Source organism: Magnolia sinica, chromosome 7 (genome assembly GCF_029962835.1).
Source record: "Magnolia sinica isolate HGM2019 chromosome 7, MsV1, whole genome shotgun sequence".
Taxonomy (NCBI): Eukaryota; Viridiplantae; Streptophyta; class Magnoliopsida; order Magnoliales; family Magnoliaceae; genus Magnolia; species Magnolia sinica.
In genome coordinates this window covers 75,786,795-75,811,280 of record NC_080579.1, presented here as the reverse complement: position 1 = coordinate 75,811,280, position 24,486 = coordinate 75,786,795, and the positions used below count along the sequence as shown (strand labels likewise).

At 40.7% G+C, this 24,486-nt stretch overlaps 1 protein-coding gene across 1 annotated transcript in view; it reads left to right on the top strand.

The window, feature by feature from the left end:
* The window catches only part of LOC131251461 (NAD(P)H-quinone oxidoreductase subunit L, chloroplastic), a 37,993-nt gene extending 18,752 nt beyond the window's left edge, over positions 1-19,241 (top strand). The window contains exon 5 of the mRNA XM_058252170.1: positions 18,953-19,241. Within this exon, the coding sequence (XP_058108153.1) occupies positions 18,953-19,067 (115 nt within the window). The 3' untranslated portion in view covers positions 19,068-19,241. The remainder of the gene's footprint in view (positions 1-18,952) is intronic.
* Positions 19,242-24,486: the final 5,245 nt, after the last annotated feature.

Below are 24,486 nucleotides of genomic sequence, written 5' to 3'. Positions count from 1 at the left end.
AGTAAAAAGAGAGAAAGGGGATTTCAAGGCAAGCAATCATCTCTCTCTTGTCTTGGATAGAGAAGAGCAATCATAGCAATAGGGAGTTAAAAATAATGTTGTAGGGTTAGTAGGCTTTTTAGGTTAGTGGGTGGTGTTTTGAGGATGGGTGGTGTATGAATAGGCCTAGGTAGTGTCTATGTGTGTATTATGTGTTGAAGATAGTACCAAGAGATGGGACCTACCTATAAATTCATGCACACCACCCCTAGATGGGCCACATGATTATGATCAAGGGCTAAGAAAATGAAATGCACACAACTTATGATCTACACACTGGATGGACACACAAGACACGGCGTCGGAACCGCAACGGCGAAGCGGTCGCAATGGCATAGGTCTCAACTCAATTTGAGTCAGGTCTTCATGACTGGACTTATGGATGACCGCAAACACTATCCAAGGGTCATGGGTCGCCGAGACTCGATCGGTAGGACCGCAGGACCAAGGTGGACGGAATGCATACTTACACACACATGCACACATGCGAACTCGGGTCGGGTCTCACAGCCATTTAAGCAAAAATTGAAGTGTGGAAATATTTAGGGGGCATTTGGATCATAAGTTACTTTAGATAAGCTATTCATGCGACAAATAACTTATCTTAGCTACACACCAATCCATAGCTCAAGTGGTAGACTGAGGGAAGATAACCTCATTTCAACCCCGAGGTCTTGGTATCGATTCCCAAGTGGGGTGTGGCTAATAGTGTTGTGTGTACTAACAAGCTACTTTAAAAAAAAAAAACTTATCTTGGTTTTTACTTATTCAGCGGAGCAAATATGTATGTTTGTCAAAAAGTAGAAAAGCAGGTTTGGTTTCTAACACATAAGTATTTATCCCTCAAGTCTGTTTGGTCCCTCTCACACCCACCCTATATCATTAGGAGTTGACCATCCATTATTCGGGCCCACTTCAATATTGGTGATGCATCATGTGGGTCCACCTTTGATGTGGATTGTCCATCATGCGGGCTGCTCCTTTGATGTGGGCAATCCATCATACAGCCTCCTTTGATATGGATTGAGAGACAAAGAGAGAGAGTGGAAAGTTAAGAAGATTATAATAATAATAATAACTCATAGCGATAAGTAATTTTAAGCACATAAGTGATAAGCTACTTATGCCCCAAGTAGCTTATTTTATAGTTTTTACTGCAGATAAATAGTTTGGTAAACAACATACTTACTCGCTTCTTCTCTCTTTCATATCTCTTGATTCTCTCTTCAGTAACTTATGAAAAGTAGAAGAGCTAAAAAATTAGTTGAAGTGATTAACTTTTAAGTTAAAAAATACTTATAACTAATCATAAACGAAACTTAATTATCTAAAATAAGTTACTTATCTACTTCTGTAAATAGAAAAAGTAACTTATTTGATGGTATCCAAATGGGCCCTTAATGAATGAAATGGATTCAATCAAGGTCTTAATACATGGCTCAATGATAGACGTTTTGCATTTCAACCCAAACGTCTTAGGTTTTGGTGCCAATGTAGGGGTGTGTGTGGACTTAGATTCTACCATGATATATGTGTTTTATCCATATATACCTCATTTTAAGGCATCATCCAAAAAATTAAGCAAATCCAAAGCTCAAGTGGACCAGACCACTGGAAAAGGTGGGGATCGAATGCCTACCATTGATAACTTCTTGTGGGCTATAGAAGTTTTTGATTAAGTTGATTTTTATACTTTCCCTTCATCTAGGTTTATATCACTTCATGAACAGGTTGGATGGCAAATAAATTTTGTGATGGGCCTTAGGAAGGTTTTAATAGTGGGCTTCATTGCTTGAACTTTGGATTTGCAACTATTTTTTGGCTCATACCCTAAAATGAGCTAGCAATATGAATGGACGGTTATGGATAAAACACATACAACATGGTGGGGTCTGCAGAGTTTTTCCAGTACTAGAGGGTCACTGCTGAATATGATTGAAGTGTGTGCATGCGTGTGGGTGTGTGTGTAAAAAATAAATAAATCAACCCGCTAATATTTTAGAAAATTCTTTATAATTTAGCTTAAATATATCATTTCTTCATTGACTCCAAGTAGGAAGCATGACTCTCCTATGTTTCTCTCTGCATATTTTTCTAGTCAGGTCATTTTAATGTCTAATATCGATGATTTTCTTATTAGAAACATTACTTAATTATTGTGATATAAACGTGCACTTTGAATAAGGTTTTAAGAAAAAATATTATAAACATTTCCTTTTATACTTCCCTTCAGCTTAAGTCGATCATCTCAATCAAGCACATGAACATTATCTAGCTATCAAATCCAGCGTAAATATCACATGAACATTAATTTTCAACCAAATAATATACTTTCAGAATGTGGTCAGTTTGCTTGTCCATTTTATTATGAAAAAAGGTTTGTGATACTTTAATAATTTCAATTTCCTATTCATCATCCGAGTAGTGGATTGCTTATGCAGATCTTGATCAGACCATTATGGCTCAAAATGCCCCAGAATTATTATTTTTAGCTTTATTTGATGTAATCATTGTACAAGTGTGTAACACCTCGAAAATCGGCACCCGAGTACATAGACTCCAGTCCCGAGTTCCCAGGTGTTAAGTTAATAAAATGCACATGAGACTTCATTCTAATTCACATTAAGTCCGTACACAAATAATCAAAGTTGTGGAATTCAACTTAGCGGAACTAAAGCGAGGCAAAGATAACAAAAAAATTAATAAATATAGGGTAAATAATCAAAGTACAATTGAAAAGTGGTGTCCACCCTAATGAGGATTATACAAGCCACAATACACATACCCAAGATGGTTAAAGTGTAAAGTTTCCATTTTATTCCAATCTTCTAAAACATAATGGTGGCTGCACAAGCTGATTTAAACCTACCTACTGGAGGCCTCGATAGAACCTACATCAATAATATGTCTGCTTGGTGTTTTTAAACACCGTCCCAACTGGGAGTGAGTAGCTAACTCAGTGGATCCATTGGTTCTAAGTTACACATGCTATCGACACAATCAGCGCAATTAATGATAAACAAGAAATCATACAATTCCTAAATACTCTGGGTAAATGTGGATATGGAGATATGATATGATGCATGCCCTTTCCAAACAACAATCCTTTACATGCGACTCCGACCACCTGGTTCGCAAATGACAACACTACCTCAACATGTGACTTCAACGCCTCTTTAGCCACATTCTAAACTAATGCGATGCGATGAATGATCATGTTAGCCGAGTAATTATTAAGTTCAATTCATCCAGCATATTGGTGAAGCTAGGATACCGACGTTATATCACGAATCCTTATCCAGATCACATGGCTCATTGCCGCACATAGCGACTCCTTACCAGTGTCCCTTAATCCAAATTTAGGTGTCACCCGTTTATATCACAAATCAACAATTCAAAAGGTATGGTACGATACCTAAATGTATGAGGATCAACCCGGTATGAATCGTCATCTAATATCGGGTATGATCACTCAATTCTGAGGTGTGGGCTTGTTAAATAAAACCAAAACACATAAAGGAAAAGGGCTCGTCACCCAATTCCATTCACGCCCAAGTCGTTCAAATGATACTCTGTCACAGAACCATCAGCCAGGTAATTTGACGAAGGTCGTTCGAACAATGATATATCACCTCCATTAGTGCTCACTGGTCACTATGGGGAGGCTCGTCACCCCAGCATAAGCTGACAGCTCGGACACAGTGTCCCATACCACCATGCCCGGCTCATGAGTCTTAGTTGATCACTGGTCACTACGAGGAAGCTTGTCACCCCAGCGTAGGCCGACAGCTCGGACATGGTGTCTCATACCGCCATGTCGGGCTCATGAGTCTTAGTGGGATCGTATTGTACTAACGGTTATTAGTAGACACATCCATTGGGAACAGAATATCCTAGATTCTATTTAGTTGTGTCATACATTGTGAACATACATGACCAATCGACTAGTGGACTAATTTGATTGACTTGGGAGAACCATGATACAACTGACATTGGGTTCAAGCATGTCACGCCCCAAACTCAAAAATCAGGCTCACAGAATTTCTGATCACCAAATCCGGTGCCGACAGCCTCTGTATTACCCCATTCTCAGGTCCTAGCGTCCATATGCCAGATTCTGATCTTGAGATCCTATAAGAAAGATTTTTTATATATAACTCGTAATAAACATAACCACAAGTATACCCAAATCACAAAGGCAACATTATCATCACATATCCACTAATATAAACATTTGAATACAATGCTGAAAGGGAAATACATATATCGAAATCAAAGCTCTAAAAGTCAGCTACATGCTCCAAGCTCTACATTGCTGCAACCTAATGCCACTTGTATGCATCTATCATGCATAAGCTTATAGAAAGCTTAGAGAGTGGTGTAAGTGTATGCGTAAGGTAAGTGTTAAGTATTCAATACAATGTCATAATCATACAATATCGAAATTTCTAGTAAGATCATGATTCACACGATATCAGAGTAAGCAGAAATACTGCAAGTCTATAAATCATACAATATTAGAGTATGCAATACAGATCAACTATGCAAAAGAGGAGTCATAGAGAGCCAAATATCAGATGACAAGGATACAATGAATATGTAAAGCTTGCTAAGTCCGTCTAGGCCATATAAGTGCAGAAACATAGCAACCCAAAATGTCATATGCCTGCGGATGTAATGCAATATGCGATGCGAATGAAATGACCAAGCTGGAGTGTGAAGTCGGGATGATAGTACGTAGTATCGCAGGCTACGGGGTCCACCACAAGGGACTTCTATCCAAACCAGTCTCATACCTAAATTTGGATAGTCAGACTCATTGTGGTAAACTCCTGATCTCAGGTTAGTTGCACACCCTAACTGAAATCCTGGCCATTGCGAAGGTACATGTAATAAATAGTTATGCACCACCAGCCCGAGTGGATAGTGAATGGATGAATGAATGAGTATGCAGCTCCTGCTCAATAAGTCCACATATCAGTACCATACATCTCTGGGATCATCACCGGGGTTTAGTACACTCCAAGCTGGTTACCGCCCTAGCAGGTTGCGTAGCCCACCGAGTGGAAAAGACCTTACTACTCGCCTGCCAATTGTATACCAATGCCTACTCGACTCATCGATAGCAGACCCATTTGGGAGCTGGTCAAACTCAGCCTAACTTTCAGCCCCCTCACTCAGGTGGATAAGGCCACACCCCCTCCCAACCGACCATGATACAGTAGACACGTGGCCTATTAGTATTCGGCACTCGGGCGCTCATGTATCAACTCGGTCTAGATGTTGGGGCGTCTCCTAGCCTCAGAGGTTTAGGGACTTTCACCCACGAACATCCAAAGTGCCCAAATGCTTAAACCAAATATTTTTTATGTCTCATCTGGCCATCCACGACATGCCTGTGGAGGTCACAGCCTTGATGTTACTAGGGCGTATAGTAATCACAATCACACAATGCAAGATGAATGAGTCATGTAGTCCAATCATGCATCAATCCTGTGCATATCGTGCGCTCGTGTGGGATAACTCCACCTATCAGGGAGTCTCATAAACCATCTGTACTATGACATATGCAATGGTCAATCACATCTCATAATAAACATGCAGATGACGCATATGGACATCTATCATGATGCTATGCTGTCTCATACTCATAATCGATATCAATAACAGGCATTAACAATCGGCCTCGACAATGTGGACATTTAACCAACATTACCCCCAAGGAATGGCCCACATAGAGCCTAACATATAGTGGACCCATAGCCTCACACAAGGGCCTAATATACAATACCATGGGCCTTACTTAAGATTTAAATATACATCACGATGGGCCTCTCACATGGGCTTAATATACCTCACAATGGGCTCTATCACCTGTCCCTCAAATGCACCACAATGGGCCTCATCACATAGGCCTCATATACATCACATTGGGCCTTAAACACGGGCTGAATACACATCACAATGGGCCTCAAATATGGGCCACATATACATCATATTAGGCCTCAAACATGGGCTGCATATACATCACATTGGGCCTTAAACATAGGCCACATATACATCACATTGGGCCTCAAACACAGGCCGAATACACATCACAATGGGCCTCAACTACGGGCCGCATATGCATCACATTGGGCCTCAAACATAGGCCAAATACACATCACAATGAGCCTCAACTACGGGCCGCATATACATCATATGGGTCTTGACAATCGGCCTCGGTAATCAAAATTGGCCTCGGCAATCGAAATCGGCCTCAACAATTGGAATTGGCCTCGACAATCGGAATCGGCCTCAACAATCAGAATCGGCCTCGACAGTCGACCTCGACAATCAAAATCGGTATCGACAATCAGAATTAGCCTCGATAATTGGCCTCGACAATTGGAATCGGAATCAGCCTCAACAATTGACCTCAACAAGCGGAATCGGAATCGGCCTCAACAATGGGCCTCGACAATCGGTAACGAAATCGGCCTCAACAATCAGAATTGGTGAGAATGGGCCTAACAAGGCCTAAGGGAGGTCGCAATGTGGACATCCAACCATCATTGCCTATCAATGTGGACATTCAACCAACATTGCTCCCGAGCAGTGGCCCATATAGAGCCAAACATAAAGTGGACCCATGACCTCACACAAAGGCCTAATATACATCGCAATGGGCCTCATACAAGGGCTACATACACATCACTATGGGCCGCATCACATGGTCCTAATATACATCACGGTGGGCCGCATCACATGGGCCTAGAACACATCACAATGGACTTCACTCATGGGCCTCATATACATAACAGGTGAGCCCTGTACATGGGCCTCAGATACATCACACGGGCCACAACCCATGGGCCTAATACACATCATAATGGGCCTCATTAAATGGGCTACAACAACATCACAATTGCCACGCCATATGAGTCGAAAATACATCTCAATGGGCCATGACCCAAGGGCCCCACTACATCACAATGGGCCGTAACCCATGGGCCTCAAATGCAACAAGTGGGCCGCATCCATGGGCCGCACCAAAGGGCCTCAAATATATCCGGGTGGGCCCCATGGATGGGCCATAAATACATCAAGGTAGGGTACACCATAACGTTTATTTTCTATTCAATCTATTCATACGGTCACAAAGACCTTAATCAAGAGGAAAACAAATATCATATTGATCTAAAACTTCTGTGACCCAAAAAGGATTTCAATGATGGTCATTCATTCTTCGCTAATTTCTGTAGTGGTCTACCTGATAAACAACGTGGATATAGAATAAATACATCAATGGTGTGGCATCCCACTGTCCTAGTCAAGTGGACTGTGGGGATATAGAATACATAAATCAAAGTGGCCACGAATGGGACCCATGGATGTACGGAGTGGATACAACACTACATTAGGGTGGGTCCCACCATAAATGGACAGATGGTGTGCATATAATACATACATCATGGTGGAGTCCATGATCTGGATAGTCCATCAAGGCAGGGCCCACACGACACATACAACATGGTAGGCTCCACACGTGTGTGGGGCCCACGCTGCAGGGCAGCATGAATGAAACACAAATATCATGGTAGCATCCCACACCACCTATCCAGATGGACTGCATGGATAAAATAAATACATCAAGGCATGGGTCCCACCGAATGGACATCTGAGATTTGAATCTGCTTCATTTGGAGTAGATGGCGTGAATCAGACCACCCATCATGATCCGGACCTACAAAACTTACATGCATCAATATAGCAGCTATCCAGCTACTGGACTGCTGGGCTGCTGGACCAATGTCCAATAGATGGACGTCTCAGATAAAACACATTCATCAAGGTCAGGGGTCCCACGGACCTGCTGACGTCAATACACATCTATGCAGCTGGTGAGGTGGCCAGGCCCACCATCCAAATGGATGGTCTGGACAGCAGAGGTGGGTCCCACTAGATGGACATACGGCATGGCAGAAACAAATACATAATGGTGGCCCCTGCACAACACCGTCCTGATGGACGGTGCAGATAGAATACATACATCTCAGTGGCCCTCACAGCACTTGTTGTGTTAATACGACAACTGTATAGGTGGGTTCCATCGTCCTCAGATGGATGGTGGATAAAACACATATCAAGATGGGCCCCCACGTACTGCTGGAGGGTGCGAGTACAGCACCTATATTAAGGTTAGGTCCAAAGAACCACTGGACGGTTTGAATGAAACACATTCATCATGATGGGATCATAGGACTTGTTGGCGTCCATCCAACAGTCGCTGCTGCTGGGACCCACTATCCACGAGGATGGCAGGATATATAATACATATCTCACGGTGGGCCCCACATCCTTGAGATGGATGGTTGAATGTAAGGTTCGCACATCAAGGTGGGCCCCACAGAACTTGGTGACGTCAACTGCTGGTGGGACCCACAGAGCTTGATGCATCAAAACAGCAGCTGCAGCTGCTGGCACACCGCCAAGTGGATGGACACGATGTAACATATAGGTCCGGGTGTGGCCCACCGTCTAGATCTGCTGGATGGTGAGGATCTGCACATACATCACAGTTTGGCCCACTGTCTAGCCATCTGGATGGTGGGGATTACAAAATAGGTGGGTAGCATGGAGTAAAACAGATGGACAGTGTTGATACAATGCATGCATCACGTGGAGTCCACACACACGTGGGTCCCACGGCTACTGTAGCAGTAGGATAAAACACATATATCATGAGTGGGGTCCGCAGGACCGTCTAACCTGTCCAGCACCATCCAGATGGTCTGGACGGTGTGGGCGAAACAAATACATCATGGCGTGGCCCCACAGGGCCGTCCAACCTATCCAGCACCATCCAGATGGTTTGGACGGTGCGGATGAAACAAATACATCATTGTGTGGCCCCAACAGCAGGTGGGTAGTTGGGATCCACCACATACAATCATGTGGGACCCACAAAACTTACTGACGTCAGTCAGCTAGTTGGGGTCCCACCGTTGGATGGTTTGGATGCAACACACGCATCATGGTGGGCTCCACGGTGATGGATGGTGTGGATGTGTCACATGCATCGGGTGGGCCGCACATCAAGAGGGGGAGAGAGAGAGAGAGACGATCGTGAGAGGGGAGAGACCCCGCCACTATGGGTCCTCCCTATACATGAATACATCAAGATGGGTCCCACATATGTGGGCCCTCAAATCACAAAATCAACAAATAAAAGCATCCACCTATCCTTCTTCTTCCTTTCTAGCCTTCCAATGCACCAAAAGTGCTCCTTAAATGGTGGAGATGACGATCTAAGGGTGGAGATGGGAGATAGGGTGGTAGGGAGTGGGCCACACAAAGCTCTCTCATGGAGCTAGCTTGGACGTGGGTTGCTTAGAGAATGAGAGAGAGAGAGAGGTGATGGGAGAGAAGTGATGGGAGAGAGGGATGGTGAGTGATGATGGATATACTTTGTTGTAAGAGAGAGTTGACTTTAGGGGAAGGTGGTAGTACTTGGGGATGGGTGTTGTACTTGACATTTGATTGATGGATTGATGTGATGTGTCGTAGAGATTTCTTCGGTATTTGCAACACGCGACGTTTTTATCGAACTGAACGCGGGCCCACATTTCCTGACCTGGGTATCGCCTCAGTGCGCGAGATGCAGCTTCAGAATCGCGATGACGGCGCAGTCACTAAGGTACAAGTTTCGAGTCGAGTTGACTTTAATATATGGGACACGACTCAGGATCATGCATAAACACCGATAACAGATCGTGGGTTGCCATAACTCGATCAAGAGGACTCTAGGATACGGGTCTTACAAAGCAGCCCGTATAGTCCAGCTACTGTCAGTCATCCGTGTTCAACCCAGGTCAATCGAACAAGCCTAGGATAGCCACCTTAACTTGGGCTACCCTTTTAATTCAGGCGGTTAGTCAACTGACCCAACATTGAGCAATCCTAAGTATCACTATGGACTAAATACTATATCACACAATTATAGCATAGGTTTTACTACACCACCACTTAGGCATTTCATCGAACATGTAAACATACATAGGATATTATGTTCACTAAGGCATTAAATCAACATGTGAGTATGCATAGAGTAATATAATCACTTAAGTATTAAATTAAGCACATAAGCATAAAAAAAGCAATACATTCCACCATTCAAGCATTTCATCAAACATTTGAACATCTATATCCAACAAATAACATATATTATAGACAAATCAAAACATTTACATATTAGCAAGTACAATTTTATCTACAAGCATCTAATCATTAGCTGAGACCCTCAAGGGTCGATAAATGATAACCTATAGATAACGGTCCACACCTTTAAGAAGAAATCTTTGATTTTGAGCTCCTTGGGTTATGAATTTGGGGGAAATAAAAAAAATTTATATAAACATCAAGAACTATATGAGATTCATGCAATTTATTTTAGAAAAACCTTGGTTAGGAAGTAGAATTTGTTTCTTACCTCCAAATCGCAAGTAGGGTGTATTCAGTGGAGGAAAATTATCAAGGTCAGGGCCTTGGTTGGAGGAAACCAATGAAAGGAAGCACTAAAACCTCCAACTCCTACTCTTACTCTTCTTCTTCTTCTTCTTCTTTCTCTTTCTCTTTCTCTCTTTCTCTCCTTTAGAAAATGTAAATTCGTATGGAGAGATGGGGTGCCCAAATGAAGCCCTTATATAGTGTCAGATTTGGTGTAAATGGCCCCAAGGGTTGGGTTTTTACTATACTAGCCTTATCGGAGGATTTTTCTAACCTCTAGGGCCTACTATAGGGTATACATATTGATATACACCGTAAGATAGTTAACCCTAATGATGATCTACGTATGGATATGATTGGCCTGCCATTTGGATGCGTTGATCGACAGATATTATTAGAAGTCTGTTCAACGGTCACCGATAGTCGATCGAGGCCACGGCTATACGGATATGTTTGAATAAATATCTTTAGTCAATACCTCGACTTTGGCCATGAATCAATGATCTGAAAGTCACAACTTTGTGAAAGAATAAAGTGATTAGTTTTACTTAAGTTCCAGATTTCAACCTAGGGAATTTACGCGTTTGAAGTATTTAAATTCTGGCCCAAGCTGAGCAATTTTGGGCACTATCTTGGTTTACCACCCGCGATGGGTGTCAATCCCAGTGAGATGGACATTATTCTATAGTTTCAGGTTTAGTGGGCCGCTAACGAGTGGTCTAGAGCTTGTTTGGATAATCAAGGCATTTCAGGAATGAATCGGGTATCGAGATTTCTCGTGCACAGTCATAAGGGTTTGGATTAGCTAAGTTCATAATGTGGCCTATTCGCAACTAGCAAAACGGATATGGGGTTAGTTTGGTTTGTTAATTAAGATCTGACCACTAGTTACCTTAGATTTTAGTAGGTCTTTATTTAGTTGTAATTGTCTTGATTAATTAACGATAGGTCAGCTAGATTTAGGCTCTATGTGAGTAAATTATGTGGATAAACTTGGTGTTTAATTGATTAGGGGGATTTGTTGGCTTCCTACGGTTGATTAATCAGACTTGTGCGGTTCTTTACTGGTACCACCCGCATATAAATTAACATTGAGTGTTAATGGTCAGTAAGTGATAATATAAGTTAATTATATATAAAAAAAATTCAAGGGTTTTTTTGAAAATTCAAAATAGTGAAAATCTAGGATGTTACAATTTACCCCCCTTAAAAATAATTTTGTCCCCGAAATTGCCTAATGTTAATAAGTACAGATATTTTAATTTATACACCTAAGTTTTATTAATTTCGTGCTCATATATGTGTTAGGGTGTAGGCTAAATACACTAGCATAACTTATTATAGTCTACCCCCCTTAAAAGTTTTCACCCTCAGTTTATTTCAATTTTTCAAAAGAATTGTATTCGTGACGACTGTTCCCCTCTATTTAGAGTAAAATTTTCAGTTTTTAAAGTTCGGCCAACACGGAGAGACGGTTTTAGTGGGCTTGAAACCGATACGTCGATAATCTACCTGACCAGGGTAGAAAGATCATTGTATCCCTTCCTAGTCCTGGTAGATCCTAGTCTTCTACTCGGTCAAAGTAGTAAGTCCGTTGGTAGTTACCCAAGATTGAGAATTGGGTCAAGCCGCTAATACTTCGCAAGTGTATAGTCCCATGATTCAGTAGTCCGATCAACCTAAATGTTTAGGAAAAATCACACATCATTAAAAAGTTAAAATCTCCTATTTATAAAGTTGTCATTCGAGTCTTGCATAAAGAGAGTTCTCATCTTAATTAATGTCCAAATTAGTGATTAATAAATCTTTCACTATGCCTATAATCAAACAATTATCCTAAAAAGGTTTTCAAGGGACTAAGATTGTATCTTTATGTTATCATCTTGATCCTATGGCTAGTGGGTTATGAGCAAACCGTGCCTGAATTTCGCTAATTTCGAGAGAGAATAAAGAACTGAAAGTTATAGGATATTTCTGAGGTTTGAAGGGATGGTGACCCTAGAAAGGCCGCGGGAGTAGAAAGAGGAAGAACATCATCTCCTCGATGTTGTATGAATCTTGAATCTATAAGAAAATAAGAAAACTTATAATATTTTAATGAAGTCTGCCTTGAATATGAACTTAGAGAGTATTAAACAATCAAACTCAACCCTATTCAAGAGTCGTAGTTCAACCATACTAGAAACTACTTGAAGTAGAAAAATATACTAAAAAGAATCTAATTTAATCATACAAGACAATTTTTATCATGGTTGGAAGTAATTCCTAAAAAGAAATAAAATACGAGTAACTCCAATATGAAAAAAAAAAATACAGTTGGTTCATTGGCAACTCGAGGTTGTAGAAATTTTTAGTTTCAACCCATCTATTGTTCATAACATCTTTGTCACATTTAGTTACTAAATTAATCTTATAATTTTTTTTGGTAATACATAATTAATTTAACATTTATCTTACCAAATTTTATTTCATTTTAAGCTCTAGAAAAATTATAAAAATTTCTGGAAGCAACGATTGTCCAAAACCAATGAATTTTGTATGATTTCAAAATGTCTTTATTTCTTGTAACGTTTCTTATATATTTAGTAATTTAATTATTTTTTAAAAATTTATAATAGTTTATCATTAATTTTAAACTCACTTTATGAAATTTTATTTCATTTGGAATTGTAGAAAAAAGATAAAAATTCTAGAAGTGACATTTGACTGAAACTAACAATTTTTCGTATGATTGCAAAATATCTCTATTTATTGTAATTTTTCTTAAAATTTTGGTAATTGAACTATTTTTTAAAATTTTATAATATTTCATCATTAACTTTAAGGTCATATGACAAAATTTCATCTCATTTAGAGTTTTAGATAAATTATTAAAATTCTAGGAGTAATAGTTATCCGAAATTAGTAAATTTTAGACAGTTAGCAAAACATCCTAAACTTAACTATATTATAATTTTTATTTTTATTTTTTTTTTCATATTTTTATATTAAACTAGACTCATCAATCTTCAATTTAACTTTTGAATCACCTAAATCGATGTTGTAACGAAGTAAATATGAATTTTTGAAGTCGACCTAAAAATGTAGAAAATTTCAGCGGTGGCGCACCGATTCCAAGGTGCTGCCGCTGGATTTTGGTCCAAAATCAGTGGTGGCGCGCTGATTCTGCAATAGCCGCGTAGCCTGCTAGCCAAAATCGGTGGGGTCGCGTTGATTTGGTGTGGTCCCGCCACTATTGTTTTTTTGAAATCGTTGTATCTTGCAATCCAGGATGAGTTACTCGATGTGTCATATACAATTTTGGGGTAGGAGGAGCCACTTTATCTAAAAAACTAGGTTATTTTGTGAGATTCCATAAGGTTAATGGTCAAAAATATATTTTATTTACATTTTTACTATTTATAGTAAATTAGTTTAATCATATCTCTTCATCTTTTGAGCTTTAGGAGTTGTGTCTAATATGAAAAGTGCTTAGAAAAATTAGAAGAATAAAGTGGTGGAAGTTGAGATTTTTGAAGGAGATTGGTTGGAAGGGAAGATCCTAGTGGTTAATGGTATGGGAGGGAATGAGATTTGAAAAACTAGCTTGGAGAGGGAACTTTCATAGAAAAAATGGATTTGGAAGAGAGGGTTGACTTCACGTTAACGGCGGCCCTTTCTGGATTCAAGGGGTCATTCATTTGGTGGTCTAGGTAGGCCAGAAGTCTCTCAAGCTCAAGGCGGAGACGACTTGGCCCGCCAAAACCGAAATGAGAGTATGGATGGACAGCATGGGCAAACGCGGGCCCACATGTGTAGTAAATTTCAAAATCAGAAAATTTTTGCATGGGACCAAATGCAATTCCATGAGACTAAATGCAATTCCAACCCACCAAATTCCATCTAACACCCTGCACCAAGCGCCCCCTTATGGTGTCAAACAACCAAGGGAATTGAAATCCCCTAAAATCCCTCCAAATCCATGGTGCGAAACTACCCTTAACTATTACTCTGAGGAACAGAGCCCTACTATCCATATTCTATAAAACGTTAACTTTGTACTTCCTGGTCGAGTTTCTATCAAACCCAGATCACTCATCCTACCGAGTCTTTGAACTCATGCGTTGAATCTTGCTTACTCAAGCTACGATTTACCAATTTACTCATTCCAAGTTGGAATACACGCATTCAAACACTTCTGATGCGATAAAACTAACCAAGTTAGTCTTTATGTTTATGTTTCTAGATTTGAGTTCGAAAGCATCACAAAATCGGGGATTTGATTCTATTGTTCATCATTTCTAAGTTTAAGTTCAAAATCATCCAACAAAATGTGATTTTATCCTAGAATTTGGTTTCTAAGTTTTGAGTTTCAAAACACAACCAAGCAGGGAATTTGGTCATTGGTTCATCGTCCTTAATTTACTGTATTTCCTATAATATTGGATACTCCTAAAACTAGGGAAATCCTCTTTTAGGTTCAAACCTCAAATTTTAAGTGTCTCAGCACTAAGTTATTGTGGTTTATATAGTCATCATTCCCAAGGTCCTAGTTATCTCAACACTCCACTCTAATACTAACTTATAACACCCCAAAAATCGGCACCCGAGTACATAGACCTTAATCCCGAGTTTTCAGGTATTAACTTAATAAAATGCACATGCAACTTCATTTTAATTCACATTAAGTCCTTACATAAATAATCAAAGTTTCGCAATTCAACTTAGCGGAACCAAAGCGAGGCAGAGATAATAAAAAAATTAATAAATATAGGGCAAACAGTCAAAGTACAATTGAAAAGTGGTGTCTGCCCTAATGAGGATTATATAGGCAACAATATACATACCCAAGATGGTTAAAGTGTAAAGTTTTCAATTTATTCCAATCTTCCAAAACATAATGGTGGTTGCACAAGCCGATCTAAGCCTACCTGCCGGAGGCCTCGATAGAACCTGCATCAATAATATGCCTGGTTGGTGTTTTAAAACACCGTCCCAGGTGGGAGTGAGTAGCTAACTCAGTGGTTCCATTAGTTCTAAGTTATATATGCTATCGACACAATCAGCGCAATTAATGATAAACAAGAAATCATACAATTCTTAAATACTCTTGTTAAATGTGGATATGGATATATGACATGATGCATGCCCTTTCGAAACAACACTTCCTCACACGCGACTCCGACCACCTGGTTCGCGAATGACAACACTACCTTAACATGCAACTTCAATGCCTATTTCGCCACATTTTAAACTAATGCGATGCGATAAATGATCATGTTAGCCGAGTAATTATTAAGTTCAATTCATCCAGCATATTGGCAAATCTAGGATACCAATGTTATATCACGAATCCTTATTCGAATCACGTGGCTCGTTGCCACACGTAGCGACTCCTTACCAGTATTCTATAATCCAAATTTAGGTGTCACCCGTGTATATAACAAATTAACAATTCCAAAGATAGATATGATACCTAAATGTATGAGGATCAACCCGGTATGAATCGTCATCCAATACCGGGTATGATCAATCAATTCCGAGGTACGGGCTTGTCACATAAAATCGAAACACATAAAGGAAAATGGCTCATCACCCAATTTCATTCACGCCCGAGTCGTTCAAATGGTACTCTGGCATGAAACCATCGGCCAGGTAATTTGTCGGGGGTCATTCGAACAATGATATATCACTTCCATTAGTGTTCACTGGTCACTATGTGGAGGTTCATCGCCCCAGCATAGGCCAACAGCTCGGACACGATGTCCTATACCACCATGCCCGGCTCATGAGTCTTAGTTGTTCACTGGTCACTACGGGGAGGCTCATCATCCCAGTGTAGCCGACAGGTCGAACATACTATCCCATACCACCATGCCCGGCTCATGAGTCTTAGTGGGATCGTATCGTACTAACGGTTATGAATAGAACATCCATTAGGAATAAAGTATCCTAGATTCCATTTAGTCGTATCATTATGAACATACATGATCAGTCGGTTAGTGGACTAATTTGATTGACTTAGGAGAACCACGACACAACCAGCATTAGGTGCAAGCAGCCCGTGTAGTCCCTACTATCGGTCATCCGTGTTCAACCCGGGTCAATCGAACAAGCTGAGGATGGTCACCTTAACTTGGGCCACCCTTTTAGTTCAGACGGTTAGCCAACTGACCCAATAATGTAGCAATCCTAAGTATCGTTATGGACTAAACACTATATCACACAATTATAGCATAGGTTCTACTACACAACCACTTAGGCACTTCATCGGACATGTAAGCATAACTAGGACACTACGTTCACTAAGGCATTAAATCAAACATGTGAGTATGCATAAAGTAATACAATCACTTAAGTATTAAATCAAGCACATGAGCATGGAAAAAGCAATACATTCCACCATTCAAGCATTTCATCAAACATGTGAGCATTCATATCCAACAAAGCATCTATGAGAGGAGCTGATGGATGAGTAGGCTTCCCCTTTCGATTCACGGAATGTGATCTGGGCCACGATGGGAGTTTACGTGCCTCGGTAGGCAAGAGATCACCAGATTATAGCATAAGATCACCTTTTCTTGCTGCCATGAGGTCAACCTTAGCATAGATTATAGATAAATCAAAACATTTATATATTAGCATGTACAATTTCATCTACAAGCATCTAATCATTAACTGAGACCCTCAAGGGTTGATAAATGATAACCTAGAGATAATGATCCACACCTTTAAGAAGAAATCTTCGATTTTAAGCTCCTAGGGTTATGGATTTGGGGAAAATTATAAATTCCTATATAAACACGAAGAACTATATGAAATTCATGCAAATTATTTTAGAAAAACCTTGGTTAGGAAGTAAGATTTGTTTCTTACTTCTAAATCTCAAGTAGGGTGGATTCAATGGAGGAAAATTATCGAGGCCGAGGCCTTAGTTGGAGGAGACCAATGAAAGGAAGCACCAAAACCTCCAACTCCTACTCTCACTCTTCTTCTTTTTCTTCTTTCTCTTTCTCTCTCTCTCCTTTAGAAAATGCAAATTGGTATGGAGAGCTGGGGTGCCCAAATGAAGCCCTTATATAGTATCAGATTTGGTGTAAATGGCCCTAAGGGCTGGGTTTTTACTATACTAGCCATATGGGATGGTTTTTCTAACCTCTAGGGCCTACTATGAGGTGTACATATTGATATACACCGTATGATAGTTAGCTCTAATGATGATCTACGTATGGATATGATCGGTCCGCCATTTGGAGGCGTCGATTGACAGATATGATTAAAAGTCTGTTCAACGATCATCGATAGTCGATCGGGGTCGCGGCTATACAGATATGTTTGGAGAAATATCTTTAGTCGGTACCCCAACTTTGGCCATGAATCGACGGTTTGAAAGTCACAACTTTATGAAAGAACAAAATAACTAGTTTCACTTAAGTTTCAGATTTCAACCTAGGGGATTCACGCGTTTGAAGCACTTAAATTCCGGCCCAAGTTAAGTAATTCTAGGCACTATCTTAGTTTACCACCCGCGATTGGTGTCAAGCCCAGTGAGACGGACATTATTCTATAGTTTCAGGTTTAGTGGGCCACTAACGAGCGGTCTAGAGCTTGTTTGGATAATCAAGGCATTTCTTAAATAAATTGGGTATCGAGATTTCTTATGCACAATCATAAGGGTTTGAATTAGCTAAGTTCATAATATGGCCTATTCGCAACTAGCGAAAATAACGGTTTGATTATAATCACCATAAACCGTCAGTTCTTAGGCTAAAAGGATACAGGGTCAGTTTGGTTTGTTAATTAAGATCTGATCACTAGTTATCTCAGATTTTAATAGCTCTTTATTTAGTTGTAATTGTCTTGATTAATTAACGATATGTCAATTAAATTTAAGCTCTGTATGAGCAAATCATGTGGCTAAGCTCGGTGTTTAATTGATCGGACGGATTCTTTGGCTTTCTACTGTTGATTAATCGAACTTGTGTGGTTCTTTACCGGTACCACTCATGTATAAACTGACATTGAGTGTTAATGGTCAGTAAGTGATAATATAAGTTAATTATATATAAAAAAAAATTGAGAGTTTTTTTTTTTAAATCCAAAATAGTGAAAATCCAACATGTTACAAAGTGTGCAAGAAACGTGCTGTTAACCAGATGGGTCTCACCATGAACATGCATTGCCCTAAGAAATAGCATGTCCTCTCGATCAAGTGGGCCACATGCTAAGAAGAATGTAGATGGTTCGATCCACATTTGACGGACTCATGTTGTCCACGGGCACGTATATGTTCTTGGTAGGACCGCATGATGAATGGTCTTAATCATTCACACGTGTGCCACAGTTCACACATGTACCAGCGGATACTCTAACCTCTCGTGTGTGTTCCCTGAATCTCTTTTCTCATTGATATTTTACTGACGTGGTTTTCTCTCCTCACTTGAAGCTTGCTGTTGTGGGCCCCATTTCTCAACTTCAGGCGATTTCCACGAGACCCCAACATGAAGTATCCTTGGTCTACGCCTCAGGACCCTTCAATAAATGACCCCAAGTCCTTGTGATGAATCTGTGTATATTGTTTATAGGGGGCACACCATAACGATGTTATTACATATAATCAGAGCCGTTCATAAGCTCATTATATTCGGCCGAAAATCATTTCACGTTTTGTATTGTTGTATGGATTGGTACTCGAGCCAGAGATATGTAAAGTATCCTTTTGCCTTGTGTTTGTAGATGTAGGCCCATGCATCATAATCTTGACCGTTAGATCTGATGAAACCAAATAGATAAGGACATCCAAAAAAAACCGTTCTATGTTAGAAGATTAAGCGATTCGGCATTTGGTCTTCTTTTTCACTGACTTCAAACCGTTGCCTAATTCACTTCTTCGTATTAAAATTTTAGTTTGAGACCAGAAAAATTTTACGGGTTAAAATTGTTTCATCAAGGTCACATCATCTAAGTGGGTCCCATATGATCAACAATCATGATTCATGTTCCATGGGCTCCACTTGTATAAACGTAGGGCTTTAGGGTACCATGCAAATCATGTAAATGACTGGCAACATCATAAGTTTTAGAGAAATTTACGACTGTACGATCCATTAATGGTCCATTTACGAGACGAAGCCCACCTCATTTTACCTTAGAAGAGTAATCCCTAGCTGTACGGATGCCTTCCCAAAGGTCGAAAATACCCCTGCTTTTTTTTTTTTCAAGTGGGAAGACGAGCGCTGACGCTCCTCGAACTCTGAGTTGTACAACCGGTTCAAAAGAGATCAACGTTACATGGCCCCAAAGTTATGTATTTATTATATCCACAACGTTCATCCATATTTGGAGATCATTTCGGAGCATTATCCAAAAAAAAAAAAAATCATATACAAAGATCAACTGGAGCACACCACAAAGAGTAGCGGCAAAATTGCTTTTCACCGTTAAAAATTTTGTAGGGCCCGCCATACCATTTATTTTCCATCCAATCTATTCGTAAGGTCACAAAGACCTGGATGAAGAGGAAAAACAAATTTCATAATGATCCAAAACTTCTGTAATCCCTAAAAGGGTTTCAATGGTAGACGTTCAATTCCCCACTGCCTTTTAAAGTGTGGTCCACTTGATAGTTAGATCTATCTTATTTTCCATTTCAAGCCTTAATATGAGCTCGCCAAATAGATGGACGGTTTGGATATAACATAGACCTCATGATGGGACCCAAAAATCAACAATGATTCCACGTTAATATAAAAAATAAAAAATAAAAAATAAAAAACAGATTTTCATTGTGTTTGATACAAAGAGATTTGGCTACAGATTATAACCGTAGCTATATCTACCAATATCTGTAGTGAAAGAGGCCTGTCCGGGGTGGGCTCGCCAAATTAGCAGCCCCCGCGCCAGTCGCTCACCTATCCGGCGGGGGCACGCTGATCTGGCGGGGCTATGCCCATCTGACGGCCCCTATAGCTACGGATTATAACCGTAGCCATAGACAGACTGCCATGACAATAGTCTATGCAAATTTTTTTATTTTATTTTATTTTATTTTTTACATGAAGAACTTTATTCTACCTACAATTTTCTCAAACACATTTTTATATAAAATGTATATATAAGCATATAAAAATTTTTTCCAGTCCTTTTTTCATTTCTTTCTTTATTCATTTAAAAAGTATATCTTCTAAACCAAAATTAGGTACTCGATGAACTCTATATGATTTTGGGATAGGAGAAGCTACTTTAGCCAACCAACCTGGTTATTTACCAAGATTCCATCAGGTCAATGACCGTGAAATGCATGGAAATGACCGTGAAGTGCATGGAAATGACCGTGAAATGCATGGAAATAACCGTGAATCAGCACGGAATCGGCAGGAATGACCGTGAAATGCATAGAAATGACGGTGAAGTGAAGCAAATTGACCGTAAAATGCGCGGAAATGACCGTGAAGTGAAGGGAATTGACCATAAAATGCATTGAAATGACCGTGAATCAACACGGAATCGCGGGGAATGACCGTGAAATGCATGGAAATGACCATGAAGTGAAGCGAATTGACCGTGAAATGCGTGGAAATGACCATGAAGTGAAGGGAATTGGCCATGAAATGCATGGAAATGACCGTGAATCAACACGGAATCGCCGGGAATGACCATGAAATGCATGAAAATGATGGTGAAGTGAAGCGAATTGACCGTGAAATGCATGGAAATGACTGTGAAGTGAAGGGAATTGATCGTGAAATGTATGGAAATGACCATGAATCAACACAGAATTGCAGGGAATGACCGTAAATGCATGGAAATGATGGTGAAGTGAAGCGAATTGACCGTAAAATGCGTGAAAATGACCATGAAGTGAAGGGAATTGACCGTGAAATGCATGGAAATGGAAATGACCATGAATCAACACGGAATCACCGGGAATGACCATGAAATACATGGAAATGACAGTGAAGTGAAGCAAATTGACCGTGAAATGCATGGAAATGACAGTGAAGTGAAGGGGATTGACCGTGAAATGCATGGAAATGACCGTGAAGTGAAGGAAATTGACCGTGAAATGCATGGAAATGACCGTGAATCAACACGGAATCACCGGTAATGACCATGAAATGCATGGAAATGACGGTGAAGTAAAGCGAATTAACCATGAAATGCGTGGAAATGACCGTGAAGTGAAGGGAGTTGACCATGAAATGCATTGAAATCATCGTCAATTAACACGGAATCGCAAGGAATGACCATGAAATGCATGGAAATGACCATGAAGTGAAGGGAATTGACCGTGAAATGCATGGATATGACAGTCAAGTGAAGGAAATTGACCATGAAATGCATGGAAATGGTCGTGAATCAACAAGGAATCACCGGGAATGACTGTAAAATGCATGGAAATGACCGTGAAGTGGAGTGAATTGATCGTGAAATGCGTGGAATTGAACGTGAATAGAAGGGAATTGACCGTAAAATGCACGAAGATGACCGTAAATCAACACGGAATCACCGGGAGTGACCGTGAAATGCATGAAAATGACGGTGCAGTGAAGCGAACTGACCGTGAAATGCGTGGAAATGACCGTGAAGTGAAGGAAATTGACCGTGAAATGCATGAAAATGACCGTGAATCAACACGGAATCACCGAGAATGAGTGTGAAATGCATGGAACTGACCGTGAAGTGAAGCGAATCGACCGAGAAATGCAAGGAAATGACCGTGAAGTGAAGGGAATTGACCGTGAAATGCATGGAAATGACCGTGAATCAACACGGAATCACCGTGAAGTGAAGGGAATTGACCGTGAAATGCATGGAAATGACCGTGACATGAAACAGAATTACCGGGATTGACCATGAAATGCATGGAAATGACCGTGAAGTGAAGGGGATTGACCGTGAAGTGAAGGGAATTGACCGTGAAATGCATGGAAATGATGGTGAAGTGAAGCAAATTGACCGTGAAATGCGTGAAAATGACCGTGAAGTGAAGGGAATTGACCGTGAAATGCATGGAAATGACCGTGAATCAACACGGAATCGTCGGGATTGACCGTGAAATGCATGGAAATGACGGTGAAGTGAAGCAAATTGACCGTGAAATGCGTGAAAATGACCGTGAAGTGAAGGGAATTGACCGTGAAATGCATGAAAATGACCGTGAATCAACACGGAATCACTGGGATTGACCGTGAAATGCATGGAAATGATCGTGAAGTGAAGTGAATTGACCGAAATGCATGGAAATGACTGTGAAGTGAAGGGAATTGACCGTGAAATGCATGGAAATGACTGTGAATCAACACGGAATCGCCAGGATTGACCGTGAAATGCATAGAAATGTTGATAGAATACATCCACGGCCATTCCCGCCTATTCCGTGTTGATTCACGGTCATTTCGACGCATTTCACGATCATGCCCCTTCTCTTCACGGTCATTTTCGCGCATTTCACAGTTCAATCGCTGCACTTCACGCTCATTTCCATGCATATCACGGTCATTCCCGCCGATTTTGTGTTGATTCACGGTCATTTCGGCGCATTTCACGGTCATGCCCCTTCACTTCGCGGTCATTTTCGCGCATTTCACGGTCCATTTGTCAAGATTCATGCTCATTTCCATGCATATCACGGTCACTCCCGCCGATTCCGTGTTGATTCATGGTCATTTCGATGCACTTCACGGTCATTTACGTGCATTCAAGGTCCAATTGCCTCACTTCACGGTCATTTCCATGCATACCACGGTCATTCCCGCCTATTCCGTGTTGATTCACGATCATTTCGGCGCATTTCACAGTCATGCCCCTTCACTTCACGGTCATTTTCGCGCATTTCACGATCCAATCGCTGCACTTCACGGTCAGTTCCATGCATACCACGGTCATTCCCGCCAATTCCGTGTTGATTCACAGTCATTTCGATGCATTTCACGGTCATGCCCCTTCACTTCACGGTCATTTCTGTGCATTTCATGGTCCAATCGCTACACTTCACGCTCATTTCCATGCATATCATGGTCATTCCCGCCGATTCCATGTTGATTCACGGTCATTTTGGCGCATTTCACGGTCATGCCCCTTCACTTCACGGTCATTTACATACATTTCAAGGTCCAATCGCCTCACTTCACGGTCATTCCATGCATACCATGATCATTCCCGCCTATTCCATGTTGATTCACAGTAATTTCGAGGCAGTTCATGGTCATGCCCTTTCACTTCACGGTCATTTCCACGCATTTCACGGTCCATTAGCTAAGATTCACTGTCATTTCCATGCATATCACGATCATTCTAGGAGATTTCGTGTTGATTCACGGTCATTTCAGTGCATTTCACGGTCATGCCCCTACACTTCACGGTCATTTACGCGCATTTCAAGGTCCATCGCCTTACTTCACACTCATTTCCATGCATACCACGGTCATTCCCGCCTATTCCTTGTTGATTCACGGTCATTTTTGCGCATTTCACAGTCCAATTGTTGCACTTCACGGTCATTTCCATGCATATCACGGTCATTCCCGCCTATTCCGTATTGATTCACGGTCAATTCCCTTCACTTCGCAGTCATTTTTACGAATTTCACGGTCAATTTGCTTCACTTCACGGTCATTTCCATGCATATCATGGTCATTCACGGCAATTCCATGTTGATTCACTGTCATTTTCATGCATTTCATGGTCAATTCCCTTCACTTCACGGTCATTTCCACTCATTTCACGGTCATTTCGCTTCACTTCACGCTCATCTCCATGCATTTCACAGTCATTACCGGCGATTCCGTGTTGATTCACGGTCATTTCCATGCATTTCACCGTCAATTCCCTTCACTTCATGGTCATTTCCACACATTTCATGGTCAATTCGCTTCACTTCACGGTCATTTCCATGCATTTCATGGTCATTCTCGACGATTCCGTGTTGATTCACGGTCATTTCCATGCATTTCACGGTCAATTCCCTTCACTTCATGG